Genomic DNA, 17,147 nt, shown 5'->3' on the forward strand with positions numbered 1-17,147 from the left:
GCTTGGTAAACTCAGAGTACAGTGCCCAACAGTGGGAGTTTGTTTACAAAAACTATTATATTATTTATTTATATACATATCTGTACAATAACAGCTTACGTTAATACCACGGAACGCTAAAAAGGAAACGTCTCCAACTATTTTACTTTCCATTGTGGCATTTTTTCAATGTTTTTCTGCCATATCACAATGACAACTATACATTGTACATTGTATACTGCCTAGTCTGACAACTCAATGTGAAACTCAGTGAAATGTAGCCTTGCATTTATATCATTCAATTTCAAGTCATTAATACGCAATTTTAATTATTTTTTTGATGTTGCAACTTTGTAGTTTTTGTTTTTTTTTAGTTAACTTTTAGTAACTTTGGTAACATTGTTTATTTCTAAAAATATTTAAAAAAATAAAGTTTTTTCCATTTTAAATCTAGATTTATTAGTATTAGGTAAGTAGGTAATAATTACTTGTTACGTTTTAAATAATTAATTGAAGCAAATCCGTTAGCTATATTTTACCTCTAATTTACTCGTAATAATCAATTAATTTCCGATTCGTGTTTTCGTTTATTATTAATTCACACACGTCAAAACCTTATTTTCATTAATATTTCAAATTATATAATTGATTAATTATTGTAAAAAAAATATTAATTTATTTAATTAAACATTTCGTATAAAAAGAGCCTCATTCTCACAAAAAAAACCACATTATTCTTACCAATACTTAAATAACTAAAAACGCACTAATAAATAAACTACACTAATACACTTAAAAAAGTCACTAAAATTATTTTCCACTGACAGTTTAAACGCGGGAAAAATTAAACGTCAAAATTCAACGAGAATTGTTTTTTTTTTCACGCGCGCACTACGCAAAGGTCGCGTTAAGACTGACGCGATACATACGCCTTTAATGGCCGTGTGACGATATAAAGCGTATATTGGAAGTAAGTACGTAAATGGTGTGTCTGTTTATCCATGTGGGTGATCTTTTCTCCTAAAAGGGTTGTATGAGTCAAAATTTTGATGGGTAGATGAACTTAAATTTTGGACCTAGAAGTGTGTTTTTGCGATTTTTTGTTGCGTCTATTGTTTTTAATAACGGTAATAATGAATACATAGATTGTGTTGTTTGTATTTGTAATGTCTTTGCCCCTGATTATCTTGTTATCATAGATTAATTGAAAAGTTAATTAATAATAATTTTTCTAATCCTTTAATCCTAACTTCTTAACAAAAAAATTTCGATAACTCTGTAACAAAATTGTATTGAAAGTTGAAACTAGACAATAACTTATGAGTGAGATCAAGATTTTTGTCAAAGTTAAAAATCATAATTGATATACTTAACGAAAAATAAAACTTTTAGGGCTCTCCATAGTCTAGAAATTGTAGTTATGATGTTCTATCAAGCTGAAAGTTTCTATCCTTCGGAACTCATTTAAATTATTAAAGAAATCAACTTTATCCAAAGACATACCAAGGGAGCTATCACGTGTCTCAGATGACAACAATTTAAAAGCCACTATACTGTATATTGTTTTCTCACTTAGATTATAGTAATTAACACGTTACGTCAAAGCCGCAATAAACTGAAAAGTGACCATCAATTTGATGTACACTAGTTGTAAACTGAGTTACGCATACAGGTAATAGTTTTGGTACAGGGCTGACCAATCATGCGAACAGCAAAACATCAGCTAGTCCAATTCCCTGTCTTCTATAACTAACTTCATCAACCATTCCAGGTACTTTTCCCATAATTATTTTTCCCCTAGGGTATGAAGAAAGTCACAAGTCCCCCAGACACTTCGTGAAAGCCATACAACGCTGAATATTTAATGTCGCTCGACCCTGGCGAAGGTTGCCGCTTACGTCACACGTGTCATAGCACTATCGATTTATTTTATCCTATTATACTCACTAATTAGTTCCGAAGTTGTAGGGATTAGCTGGTTTTGTTCAAATAGCGAATTTAATGTCCTTCTGACCGATATTTGGTTACGATGGCCAGTTTGAAATTGTGCATGAGTTTGTTTGCCAAAGTGGAAAAGGAACGCTCTCTGTTCTATAACTCTTATAGCTGTAAAATAGTAATATTTTAATGTTTCGTACTTTTGGTAAGGTAAAATGAATATAGTCTTACAAACCAAGTGCTTAAGTTTCCAGATTTGCGATATATTTTCAGAACATAATGAAATAAATTGATTTTGAGCATAAATCTGCAGGAACCGATTGCAGTAAATGAGATAAATTATTTTAGGGTAAAACACTACCTACATCCTGCAATCTATAGCCTATATCAAACAAAACATAACGCGGTGATATAAAGTGTTTCAGGCTGAAACCTTACCTATATCTTGCGAACTAGAGCTCTTTTTAACCAAAACATACCGCAGGTAGAACTGTGAGCAAAAACTAGTATTCAATACATTCAATTAATATACTTTTATTGTAAACTAGTCAATTATATCCGACATGTAACGGTAAAGCTAGTCCCTACATACCAAGCCTTAAGAAACCCTTAGTGAAACGATTATTTAAATATGGATCAAAAATGTTGAACAACCAGCCGTATTGTTAATTAATTCTCAAGGGCGAGGGTGGAATGTGGACGATTCTTTTTGAAATTACTGTTTATTTATAAATATGTGAGTACTTGTTATATTGTAGTTTTATAATGGACTGCGTCTGTGGAATATAGTAGTGTCGATATAAGTTGGGCAAAGTAAACTAATGTAAAGGTTTTTCAATTTCTGTTGGAATATTATATGATAATATGTAAAAAAGCTGTGATTTTATGTATGTTTGTATGTGTTCTTATGAGGTTTTTTATCAGAGGACTGACGATAAAAAAGGAAATTTTTTTTTTTTTTTTAACGTTTATTCATATACATCACATTAAAAAATACATACAAAAATCGTCAAACTGTCAACCAGTTTGTTATTCACACACAATATGATGGTAATCTTACACCCTGGTTGCAGTTGGTACTTAGATATAAGTAATAATAAATAAGTATATCATATGAGTAAAAGCAAATATTTTTAGCGTTCTCTTTAGGGTAACTTCCTACAGCTATTGGTGACTGTGAATATCTGATTAACGCCTCTAGTGGGTGCCATTGGAACTAATATTGAAGTACATTTCATATGTCAACCTCTCGGTATTCAATAGTACACTGTAGAAAATAGCACTACTGGTCTTAAAACACACAACAAAATATACCACTTTATTAACAAAGCAGGTAGCTAATCATTGTATACCTTAAACCAGAGTTTCTTAACCTGAGGTTCGATGACCCCTGGGGGTCTTAGAGTATGTGTATGGGGGTCTAACGTTTTGTTGAAATATGACTTGTTTTTGTTAGTTATGGATATTTGAAGTAGTAATATAATATGCCAAAATGACATAGCAAGAAGTAGATTACATCTGTGTCAAGGTCGGCAGAGTTTCCGACTTCTGATCACGAGGTGTCGGGTTCAATTCCCGGTCCGACAATAAGCTATTTGGTCTTTTCCAATTTATAATGCAATAATTTTTAATAGTAGCCCGGAGTTTGGTAACGTGCTCGGTATACAGCAATAGGTTCGTCCCCTATTACATGGGACTAACATTGTTAAATAGCGAAACGTTGGCGTATTTCATATAACAGACGTAATATAATGTATGTATATAAGACGTTTTTTGGGTTATTTAGGTGGTCTTCAAAAATGTCCTTGTTTCCTAGTGGTCTACAGGCTAAAAAGTTTGAAAAACACTGTCTCAAATCATTATATTCCCAGCTATTGAACGAAAATGCAGCATAGTGCATACACATGTAAAGTGGTAGGCAGTGAACAAAGGCACCGTTGCAACGGGACCGATGAACAATGCCATCTATATTGGTTACAACGTAATGACCGCGTGAGACTGTACTAAGTCTAGCCTTTACGTGGCTGGTTTGTTAAATAGGGTGTAGTTTTTATGAGTTATTATAGACAGGTTTTGAATATGTATGTATTGTATATTGTGTTGATTGGGTCTGTAGTATTGTGGTTGTGTATTGAAAGGTCTAAGATACGATACCCGGGTCGAATACTTTTTGAGTTCTTTTAAATGCTTTCTATTGACTATAATTTGGTAGTAAGAGTCTTTAGCAGCCGTAATATGACAGACAGACGGCCGGTCGTGGAAATATCGATCTACCGTCACACCGGTTTATAAATGTAATAGAAAAGTGTTTAGTTTTAAGTTACGAAGTATTCATTTTTTAATTCCTATTATAAGGTATATCACGAATTTATTTATTTCAATTCATATACAGAAACGGTACATAGCCATACTTACGTCAAGGCATTCTGTACCAGTCAACTATTGAACTAAATAAACAACTAACAATTTATTTCAGCGTTTTCAATATTAAATTTTGCAAACAAATTACTCATTTTCTCAGCTATTTCCAACATATTACGTATTCTACTATTCTTCCTTACAAATCTATAAATAAAAACCTCAATCTAATCTTTCCTCGTTAGCTTCTAGTTTCTAACTTAGTTCAAACTTTAGCTCTAAACTTAGGAGATCTAAAGTGTTAGTCGTAAGTTTGTAGTACTAATAACGCAATTAGCTAGATCTTAACTAGATTTAGTTTGTAGTTTAAGTTTATTCTAGGAATCAAGTGATTAGAGTTAACTTAGGATTTACTGCAATTAATATTTATTAAAACTACAATGTTCTAATCATCATACTAATATTAAAAATGTGAAAGTCTGTTTGTAACTTAGTAAATCATCAACAATCTGTGATTAATGAACAAACAAAGCCTCAATGATCCAAATAATATATACATATTATGTGTCTTTAATATATTTCTTATTTACTTCATGTGGGAGGAGTCGCGTGGGTCAACTAGTCAAGTGATAAAATCAATACATTATAATTTTAAGAGAGGATGCATAGTCACAAAACCACAGCAATTTTATCGGAACCTTCGTGTTACTAGAGTTAGCCGTAACTTATTTTTAAGTATTTTCAACACACATCACAGCCTTTATTCAAATCCCACCCCACATTGCCCAAATCCCTGCAGAAACCTAAATAAACGTGAGTGCAAGAAGTAACGACCTCGCACTCACTTTCACTGCGTCTGCGCAATGTTCAATCAACCAGCGTTTCATGATTTATGTTATACATAGGTTACATGTTAACGATATATGTGTTCAACATGAACGCCTTATATACGGGTTGCAATAAAATTGTAGATAGTTTGATGATAAAATTATTTTAGAGACTTAAAAATAGGTAATAGTAGGGTGGTTAAAGAATTAAAAAAATGACAGCCCGTGACCACGGTCGATGGAATTCGATCGAAACATCGGATAATCAAATAATAGGCTTTAATTTTCAATTGCGTTTATGAAAAACGGACAATATATAATCAAAAGATTAACTATGTATTTGAGCTAAGCGTCTCCGTACTTTAAAGGACACGTAAAAAGTTGGTTCCGGTTGTAGTCTTCAAAGAGGATAGTCTATAACTGAGGATAAAGGGTAAAGTGGCTTGAATAACTTTGACAGTAGGTTAACCAGTAACCGATACGATGACTGGGCTAACAGTCTCCAATACCAACGACCAAAGACGCGGGATAAACGTAGAATAAAAACAACAAGATCCGTGAAAGAAATCCTATAAAAATAATATTGAAATGATAAAGTATCAAATAACACCGTCCGCGTATTATCAGTGACGTAAGAGCTTATCTCGCAATAGACCAATTTAGGATTAACAGATTAGCCCAAATAATACACGGCCTTACTTTTGTTTCTATAAGGATTTTATCACTAGCTTCTTGCATATATTTTAGTGTAAGGGGGAATTCTTAAATAATTCCGGGATTGTACATACTTAAGTAAGTTTTAAATGATTCTATTTTACAGAAAAACGGTTGTTATAGAAAACCAACTGAAATCTCTTCTAGACTGACTGAATCGATTTGAATGAAATTTTGTGCTAAAGCTAAAGACAAGTTAACTCCTGAAAAAGGATAAAGGACAGTTTTTTTATCCCAAAAATCATGCGGGGACTATAGACCACACGCGCACACGCAACTAATAACTCTCCGGGATAAATGTAGCAACTGTAATTATCGATTCAATTTGATGAAATTTTATACAGGGATACTTTGAGATAAAGGACATATGATAGTGAGCATCATAATATATGATATCGATCTACTCGTCCAAAGACTATCAGATAATAAATCTTTAGCCCAAATATCCTATAATAACTATAGTTCACGGAGAGAGAGTCGCAGCCAGAGCCAGTTATAAATAAACTAAGGAAAAATATGTTTTAAGTATAAGTACGCAGCCTTACAATAGTAATTTGTGCCATATTTACACTATTCGCTTAGTTTACGTAAAAGATAATGTAAATCTGCCATCATAATCCAATTAAAGCTTAGTGTTACGATACCGTGGAACGGATTAACCGTTCTAATTATAAAATATACTAGCTACTCTTTATCCGCGACTTCGTTTAATAAAACTCCGGATGAAAAATGTGTGTAAATAAATTTCCGACATTTTAATCACCAAAATTTCGTCACATTTTTTTCAATTACCGAATTTATCGCTTCTCTCCTATTTTACAATACCTTCCACGATAAAAGGATAATATTTTGAATATTTAAATATTATTGCAATAATAGGATCTCTGCGAATAAATGCAAAATTTCATAAAGTTTCATTCACTGGTTTTTGTATACAAAAATATCAAATACCTCGTACTCATTAGAATGTGATTATTTATAATAGATATTAGTTGGGGAACAAAACGGTAGTTTCGACAGAAATGTACTAAAAAAACGGTCTTAATATGGTTTCTCTATAATAATAGCACTTAAGCTACTTAGGGTGACTAACTTTTCAGGCTTACTGCTTTTATTACTAATTTTAGCAGACTAATTTGCTCACTTTTGCTTACTTAACGTATTAGCGAAATATCTTATTTAATATACTGGTGACTTTTCTTATTATAATAATACACTGTTCTTACTATTTTATTTTTTAGCTGCGACTTTAATTACTACTAGTGACATCTATATGCGTGTTACTGCAACTTTGGACGCAACTAATCTAGATGACGCTACCTGTACATTTTTAATTAACATTTTAAACAATTAAAATACAACTTAATTATACTTTTAAAATGTGTTTAAGTATAATGACGCGTTTTAATTTCTAACATCGTGTACGTGCAAATTTCATTCGTTAATTAAATTTCGACTAATTACAATAGTCACACTGCAATTAGTTCAATATTTTTACAACAGATGGCGTTCTTCTTAAAGCACAACAAATCATAACATTTTCGCTATATTCGCTATAATATCGAACTATATTCGTTGACTGAAAGTAGCCTTAAATTGAAAATGTAATTTAGACAATTTTCGCGGCATGTGGCTAAATTTTTGTAAACTCATATGTAAGGCCAAGTGAATAAAAATGCAAGAAATTCTTATTAATAATCTTATAGATTCAATAAGCTGTAAACAAGCAACGTTTCTTACCTTATCAGCCTTATCAGTAGGAGGTGACGCTGGTGGACTCCGCGGTAGACCAGGATCGTCATCATCATCGCTACCGTCGCCGCGCCCCCGCCGCCTCACTGCCGCCACTAACTCCGCCTAGCGACAACATAAGGAAACATTAGACAAACCGTTCATTGGTACAGGATAATTTGTGTTTAAGGTAAATTTGAAATTAATATTGTTTACTATCTTAGGGTTCAAGAGGTATGTTTTGTTTGAAATGTATGCACCTGGGTATTTTGTGTTAATTAAATGCACTCAATTAATTGGTGCCTAGTCGTAAGTTTCACTGTAGTACTTAGTTAAATTAGATTCCATTTTTGTCCTCTGTGTATAGTGGACTTACAACTCTACCATAGTGGTGACGTCTTACTTAATTCGGAAGGCCTTTATATTAGTCCCAATTCCTCAAGGGTAGGTATCTTCCAGAAAGGACGGAGTTCTGAAGCCTTGATTTGTTCTTGTTAGATTTTTAACACAATAAGGTCTTTTGACCATAAAACCGACCTTATTATTCACAAACTATAGTAAATTTAACAACAAACCGTTCACAATGGTGTCATTAACAACCAACATGACAGATTTAGTTATAAAACAAAATTACGTCGAATGGCCATTGATAACAACGCGACTTCCTTCACACTATCTGTCATAACACAGTTGTTATACAAAAATCATTACATTTTGTCGTTTGAGGGACTGACTCATTGTTTTGATATTTCATACTACATACAAACATACATAAAATCACACCTTTTTCTAATGTGGCTAGGCAGAGACTAAAGAACGTCACTTACACCCGGTTTCTGAGGTACATATAACGGCAGTTTATCTATTCAATAGCGTTAAAACTCATACAAAAAAAAAATGCTACTGAATAGATAAACTACCGTTAATGGTACCTCAAAAACCGAGGGTTAGTACGATATTTACAAACTTCCCTTGCCTATGTACTGAACAAAATAGGCAGTGAAATGAAGGAAAATTTTGTTATAAACAAATATAAACCTATGCCTAACAGAATCAATACTCAAAAGAAACCCAATTTAATATGGTTAGAATATACAATAATATACATCAACCTCTTCTCCTCCTCCTCAACAAGTCTTCAATCCGTGCTTACACCATTTTTATATTATCTTTATTTATTTTTATGTTTGCTCTTTGAGATTGTGTCAGAGAGCTAAATAACAGTACAGAATATATACCCTATTATCTTACAACAGCTCTTTCGGTAATTAATTCTCAGACCTAAAATTGTTACAGTCTAAGTAAATTATACAGGTAAATTCCTCATTATTCCAGACACATTAAGGAAAATAATACGAAGAATATACCACAATAAATTATTAAAACCGTGTAACAAATAACAAACATGTAGGCAACGCACCCATAATTGTACAATTTTTCCTTCTCGGATCCATCGGAATCTTCTTTTCCATCCTTGACTCATAACTACACAACACTAGTTTAAAAAAACACTTTTTGACACTATTTTGACATTATTGGCACAACACTACACAGTTACTTCGACCTATATTAAAAAAACAAACATAAAACTATAGTCGTTCGAAATCTAAATAATTTTATTTATGTTGAATCAGTTGGTGTTCTTTATTCAAAATGCAACTTTTTTATTTTTTAACCACTTTGTACACTCGGAAAATTTGTTGGTCTTCAAAATATTACTTTTTTATTTTTTGTAACCACTGAACACTTGGAAAATAAGTTTGTCTATTATTTGGCATTTGACGTATTTTGCACAAAATGTAATTACGTATATTCCCGTCGAAGCGCATTGATCAACTAACTGGTATTAAAATAAATATGAAACATGAACATTAGTCATTCATTTAGCAGTAAACCAGAACAATAGCGAGATAACACAGGGAATATTTGTTGTAATAACATTATTTACTGAGAAACCATTAATGGTTAAAATCATTTAGTGTTAAAACCAGTTTGCTGGGAAGGGTTGGAGAATTCTTGGTGATAAGGGTTCATTGTCAATAACAAACCCTTTGAAAATAAAAGACGCATTATAATAGTCTAGATTTTCAAGTCGTGAATTAATTTCCTAACATCATCAGCCTAGCTTAAAACTATGTTGGAGTCGACTTCCATTCACACCAGATGCAGCTGAGCACTAGTGCTTTTTACATAAAGCGACTGCGTATCAAACTTCCACAACCCAGTTACCTATTAATTCCCCACCATTACCGAGTAATTATCAATAGTAGGAGTTCTCCCATTGCTGAGAAAAGGTCTTTTTCCTTCAAAATAATCCTACTGGCTTCAAGCATAAAATAAGTACATTTAATGTAATTTATGCTTTCGGCCCTTTTGTCCTGCTTTCGGATTTTGTGTACTGCTGCCTACGGCGAGCAAAAATGTCCCGCTTCGGACAGATATGTCCCGCTTTCAGGTACCTACATTTGTCTCGCTTTCCGGGAATGAAGTGCGTTTAGACAAGTGGCATCTTTTCTAGCTTATTAACTGCTTGTGAATTTTTAAGTCCCGCTCATAATCGAAATACGGTCAGGTCACGTTTAGAGAGCTAGTATAATGTTAATTTTACATTATTATTTGATTAAAACAAGTCATTTTATCGTAAAATCTATGAAACACGAGTTGATTCATCAACCGTATCGGGTTTGACTACTTGATATGCAAGATTTGTTAATCAGCTGACGTTATTTATTGTATATTAGTAATATGGTGAATAATAATAAAAGATTATGCATTTATTTATAACTTTTCAAAACTGCTGACGGGCATAAATGACGTAAACGTTCGACTCCCTGTAATACAACAATTTAATTCAAAATGTGATTTGAATATGCTTAGTTAAATCAGTATGAAAGACAATGACTTTTCTAACGAATCCCTATTCCTATAGTTATAAAAGCCCATTTCTATTTCGAAGGTATTATTGCTATGAGAGGCTTATCATTTCTGTAATAAAAAAATCTGCAGCAAATCTGCTTTGTAGTTGATGCATGAACATTGAGCTCGAACAGCAAGCACCACACGGTCGTTTTTTAGTAAACTACCTTCGTTAAAAGAACAGTAGCTCAATTCTCTATCACCAACGACTACCGACAATCGGCTAGTCGACAAATTTGCGATGATGCGAACGGATTTGCAAAAGTTTGAGTGCATAATTAGTTAAGATTAACCCGTTGTAACCTGTGCGAAGCTGGGGCGAGCCGCTAGTTCAATTAATAATTAATACGAATTGTAGACTTTGCTTATCCTCTAAAAAGACAAAAAGCGTGATGTCAAACAATTTAACAAACAAGTACCAGGTCAGCAGATCTCGATGGAGTTACATAAGCAAGTGTTGTAACACAACAATGGATGGGCTGCCTTTGTTACCACACATCTGCTTATTGTATCAAAACTCTCACATTTTACAACTATGCGAATTTACGCTGTTTTTGTTTTGTATCAAAGGATTGTGATTTTTAGGAGGTTAAATTATACTACAACTTTTTCCAAAGCTGTTTTTATGGTTTCTACAAAAATAGTAAACACGCCGTATTTTCTATATGTTTTCATATTCACCGGTTTGATTCCAAGTTCAAGCTTTTGGCGATTCTCCAAGCCTAGTATTAAGGTTATGCTAGGTTCTGCGAATAACTAAAATTGCCTAGACCAGCTATAAAATCATATGAATGAAAAAACGCATCAAATTTGTCATCCATCTTTGGAATGCCCGCGCCGAAAGTTGCTTAACCTACTAATTGTTTCAGACTGGTGAGCATCTAATTTAATGTAAGACGAAACATGAAAAGTATGAAGAGATAGAGATATTATGAGTTTTCTTTAGCCCCTGCCTGCCCCCATGTAAACAACAAATTATATTATGCATGCATACTTAAATGACATAACAGTACCCAATAACCGTGACCCGTTACTGCCTATCCTCTTAAACAATGTGGTGGTGCAAATACGGATCGTTTATGAATAAGTATCGAGATGCGACCGCAACCGCAGGGCAGCCTTGTAGCTTATGTAGAACATTATCTTGTTTAGTGATCTAGATCTTAATTTGTTACTAAGAAGAAGACAATGCTGGAAGATCGAAATTTATAAAAAAAGGGGGTAAAAGTGGTAAAATTAATTTACCCTATTATGGTCCAACTGCTGGGCAAAAATCGCCTCCAGCAATGAAAGAAGGATCAGATTTAGAATCCAACACTATTTCTTTTTTTTTCGTCAGGAAAATGCATTACTGCATGTCCCGCTCCAGGGAGGTAGCGGGGGTCTGTCGGGCTCTCCCAATGGCTAGGCGTTCCGGCTTTAAATTTGGGCATACCGACTAAAAACCTGACGGTGTTCATTCAACAGTCACCATAAAGTGGCCAGGACGCGGTACCTCCAATTGGATCATCAAACATCAATAAAACGATTACGAAACCAAACAACTTTTGTTCTAAATGTACATACGGTATGAATTTCGACGCGTGCACCCACGCGTCGTATAATATTATAATAAATGTCACATTGTTTAATAGCATGCTATAACATTAGGATGTATTTATTTATGTTTAAAACGTAATAATGCCTTATTTGGTTGAGTCTACAGTTCGATTTTCAGGTCAAATGTATTAAATTTTGGTATTTAAAAGCATATTGGGACATTATAAATAAATGGCCCCCGTAGTGCAATTCTGCATAGTCTGTACCGTCGAGTATCGAAAGTTTGACATTTAAAATGTACTGCCAAAATAATTCTTACGGAGTCCGGTAGAGGCGCGGAACAGATTTTCGTGTAAAATTTATCGATAGCTAGCCGGTTGTCGGTAGTCGATAGTGATAGATAATCGAGCTACATTTCTATATCTTTTTCATTTCTATTCGCTAGTTACGCTATTTCAACAACAATAACATTACAATATTGTTGTATCAGTATGTCACTATTATAAAACCAAAGTTTAACGGTTACAACAAAGATACCGTAATATTTAACGTTTATTACCGTAAATACGTATAACTTGCAAAACCGCTGTGGAACCGTAAAAATCCGTAAACGAATGGATATAAAAATATTAAATAATACGCGCTAGTTCACAGATTGTATTCTCTTAAAGAATGGCTCAAGTAATAAAGATAAGCGATATTGTATATATCTATTTATGTGAGCGCTCGTAGATAGTTACGCTCATCGGTCAGTAAACGATCTGAAAGTTAAGCAATTTTTATGCGGGCGTTCTATTGATGGGTAACCGCTAAATGGTATTTGAGCTAGAACTCTCTGTGTTTTGTAGGGCACACCAAATGTCGGCTACATCGTTGTCAATTGTGATAAGAACCGATAAACCATGTCTAATACCTTTCGGCGGCTTGAGCAACTTTATAATAGAAGTTTAAAGCATAAGCTACATTGACAAAGATCGCTAACTTTTTTTACTTAATATTTAATAAGGCGTCTCCCATGCCACGTGATGGTACGACGTCGTCTTTGTTATGTTAGTTTAATGGTGGTTTCATTAATCTTGGTACGCGAAAGAACATAATATAAATTGAGAGAATAGATAATATTTTAAAAAAGCTCAGCTTTTATAAAATACACTTTAATATCACAAAAGCAAGTGGAATTTCAATCTCTTACCCCCGGTTTCTGAGGTACATATAGCGGTAGTTTATCTATTCAATAGCGTTTGAACTCATATTAATAAACCGCTATTGAATAGATAAATTAATCTAAAAAGAAACTAAATTAAAGAATATAACAGCCAAATAGGTGGGCTATCATCAAAAGATAAATAAATACATTCGCTCAAAGACACTAGGCGGCAAATATAAGTGTTCTTAATTATTTTATCTAGTTTTGTTCCGTGGGAAGCAAGACATCCGTGTCAGATTAGAATCACTCTACTTATTACGTAAAGTTATCCTTTACTTCCTAAGTTTGTTTGTATGTTTGTATTTTGTGAACGTACGTCCACAGTATTTATTTTTATTTACAAAAATTCTTTAAAGATTTTTTTTGTAAGGATACTCGGATATACTTAATCTACGCGGTCAAGAATTTATTGTTCAATGATCTGGACTTAAATATTTCTACATATATATCCTCAAAATCCATGGTAGGTTCTAATTTTGCCTTAAATGAAACACTATAATCTAAGAGAGAAAACAATGTACAGCATAGTGGCTTTCTAATAGTTTTCAACTGAAATACGTGATGGCACCTCTGGAGGGCTATTACGTATCTCAGTACAATAGTGACCATAAATTTGACGTACACTAGTTGTCAACTGAGTTACGTGATAAAGTCCGCAGTACATACTGTTTATGAATTTTACTTCACTTCTTACTTAACAATATACCTAATCCTACATAATATCGGAAGCACGTAATAACCTAAAACTCACATCCATTTAGGATATACTTTACATAATCAGAAATATTTTGGTCAAATTCTATATTAGGAGTTCCTGTTATAATATTACAATAACATTTTGGATTTATGTAATTTACTCTACATTGACAAGTTGGACAATATGCCGGTAATGATGTGGCAATGACTACATTGCCAGTTTCCTTTTACAGTATATTTCGAGTGGTCTAATGAAATAGTATTTTAAGTTACCTGGAAAGTTTTGTCTTTGTTTCTTTTAAAGGCTGATATCTATATTGAGGAACATACCTATTTCCAGAAATTTTGGAACGGTTTTACTTAGGTAATGTGCTGCTTAGGCTGGAGGTAGGTTTGAGCTAAAGGGTGTGACTTAGAGGAGACATCAAGAAGACCAAAGTAAATAATAATAATACTCTGATGTTTAGTTATTGTAAGAAAATTTAATTAAATTACAAAACTAGTTCTAGAAACCGGTTTTACACTCCCTGAAAAACTGATTTATGGGTTTATTTATAAGTACAATTGGAAGTCGAACCGTCGCTATTTCAATCTGACTACCACCAGTGTTTATAGGTATGCCAGAAACACTTAAAATAATTTAACAGGAAAACCTAACAGCTACTTGAAGCACAAATTAATTATTTAATTAAAATCCAAATAAGACGTTTTGAAAACATGACAGTATTATTTCCGTTGCACACAAAAGAAAAAGTAAGCGGCCATTTTTATTTAGTAATGCGTGGGTGACCATAGAGTGTTCATTATCTTTTCTATTCTTATTACAAATTCATTAGAGCGTGCGACATTAACCTCTTCGGCAATGAGGAAAAATGTCTATGGTCTATTTAAATTAATTAATATTATGATCATATTAACCTAAAGAGATTATCAGCGGCATTTTATAGTGCTATTTGTTTCTTATTATAAACACAATATAAGCAATTCATTAAGCTATGTTTGAAGACTTTAATTTAATATATTATGCATGTAGTTCGTATACAACTATGGCGTGTGGGATTCGAACCTGCGCCCTTGACTATAAATTCTTAAGACTTAATCAACTAGCTAACGGTGTTTCTTAAATAATATATTTTATGGCTGATATCACTTTTCAGGATATACTTAAAATACTAACTCTTTGTAACTTTTATTGCAATTTTATCAATCATCAAGTTTAACGCTTACCGATCGTTTTCAAGAGCTTACCAAAACATACTTAACCTTACCCCTGCTTAACCTCAAAATTTGTACTCATTAAGCTACTATTATCCTCAATCAATATCTACCCCACTGCTTCGCAAAGGCCTCCATAGTTGCTATCCAGAAGAATGCAGGTACACCATATTATCAGTAAGTTTTTTAGTCATATAATGTTACGGAATTCCAAAATACTTAAAATGCATTTATTAAATAAGTGAAGAATGTAACAAAACATTCTCTTTTGTGTGCCATCGTATAATATTTTAGTATACTCGTTATGAAATGATACTGTCATAACTTTTGTTAAAGAGTTTAACTTTAAATTCTTTCGTAACGAGAGTTGAATCATTAACATCAGTAATTGGAGTTAACAAGATAACTAAGAGAAACATTACAATTAACTATCCCACTGTTGGACAACTGCAAACGCAACTGTTTCAAGTGTTATTACAATAAGCGCTCACCGGTCGGTAAACGATCTGTGGGCTCAGCACACCTTGGCGCGGTCATTCCATAGATGGGTTACCGCAAAGTGGTATTTGAACAGGGCGCCTTCGTGCTTTCCAGGGCACGCAAAAAGTCGGTGCCGGTTGTTCTCAATTAAAATAACACTCGCTAAGACACGTTAAAGGCTTTCGGGCGGCTTGAACAACTTTGACACTAGGTTAACCACTAACCATACGATAAGAAGGAGAAGACTGTCCCACTACTGGACATCGACAACCTTTACCATTCGGAATTAGAGAGAAGTTAGGTTTTAATCCCACCAAGCTAGCCACATACAGCCTAGGGACTTTACAGTCTTCCAAGTTCTATTTGAAAGTAACTTCGCATCGTATGGATTTTTTTTACTCAATGTTCAATATTTCTGATTACAACATATCGTAGATAGATATGATTTAAAATTGCTTATATTTCTAATCCCGATACTGCTGGGCAAGGATCTCCTTCCAGACGAGTGAGGGGTTAGGCCTTGAGTCCATCACGCTCGCTTACAAGTGCTTAAAAGTATAAAATCATCTAAATTGCACTCATTTTTATATGCTCTTCATTAGACTTACTGTAATTATTTGTGCAAACTATTCCGCATTGCATTACCTTCCTGATTAAGTTAATTAAATTACACATATTTATATTCATTTACTACGATTCAATAAACACGTTATTTACAGGAAAAGTCTAATAGTGACATTATCCTGTACCTATACTTAGCTCAAATTAAATACATAGTGGATATATTTATGACCTATATACAATTATACATATGATAACTTACGAGCAATGTTTTCTACAGAAATTAGCGAGCAGCCTATTTCCCCCGAGATTTCCCCGAGATTTCTAGGTTTGAACCCGAGACCAGTACTACATACTGCTACTACACAACAGGCAGTCTTAATCTTAATATTATAAATGCTAAACGAACTTTTTGTTTCGCCTTCACTTATATTTGTATGTTGGTAACCCTTGTGTATGCAAAATAACAAATTAAACATAATAGAAAAGAACGTGATTTTTATAGGTTTACGTATGCATGTGCAATAAATCGCAAATTAATAAATATTGAAAATATTACCAAGAACACTTTGGTCGCTAGCAGCCAGGCCATGTTCCAAATAGTCCGTATTGCTTCCGATAATGATCGCGACATTTTAGTCTTTTGACAAGTCACCATTTTGAAAAAAAACAGTGCGAAATTCCTACAATAACACTTTCCTTTACTTTACACACAGTTGCTGAAATATTAAACAATTTTAATTTCCATTCTCATAAGTAAATTATTCGAAAGTAAATGATTTGACAAATTGAATGCACAATAAACAAATTTGAAACTCTATTTGCAAACTAATTGCTTAATCACTGACGTTCACTTAAAACTTTAATCCGCCAAACAAGTTTAAACCGAACTTTGTAAAATCCGGTTTTGAAGTAAGACCTTCACGAACTTATGACCCTTCGGCGTTACCTTCGTTTTAAAGCACAAATCCTTAGACCGAAACACA

The 17,147-nt window shown here is 33.4% G+C and overlaps 1 protein-coding gene across 5 annotated transcripts in view; it reads right to left on the reverse strand.

Annotated features, from left to right (window-relative positions):
* The window catches only part of LOC142980698 (uncharacterized), a 157,284-nt gene that overhangs the window by 24,819 nt on the left and 115,318 nt on the right, over positions 1–17,147 (reverse strand). For 2 of the 5 annotated variants that reach the window (XM_076126229.1, XM_076126230.1), the window contains one exon: positions 7,557–7,673. In XM_076126229.1, coding sequence (XP_075982344.1) covers positions 7,557–7,673 — 117 coding nt within the window. Of the gene's footprint in view, positions 1–720; positions 893–7,556; positions 7,674–8,967; positions 9,112–16,720; positions 16,769–17,147 lie in introns of those variants that run through there. The other 3 variants (XM_076126232.1, XM_076126231.1, XM_076126233.1) reach the window with 3 other exon arrangements.

The sequence above is a fragment of the Anticarsia gemmatalis genome, chromosome 18, assembly GCF_050436995.1.
Source record: "Anticarsia gemmatalis isolate Benzon Research Colony breed Stoneville strain chromosome 18, ilAntGemm2 primary, whole genome shotgun sequence".
NCBI classification, from domain to species: domain Eukaryota; kingdom Metazoa; phylum Arthropoda; class Insecta; order Lepidoptera; family Erebidae; genus Anticarsia; species Anticarsia gemmatalis.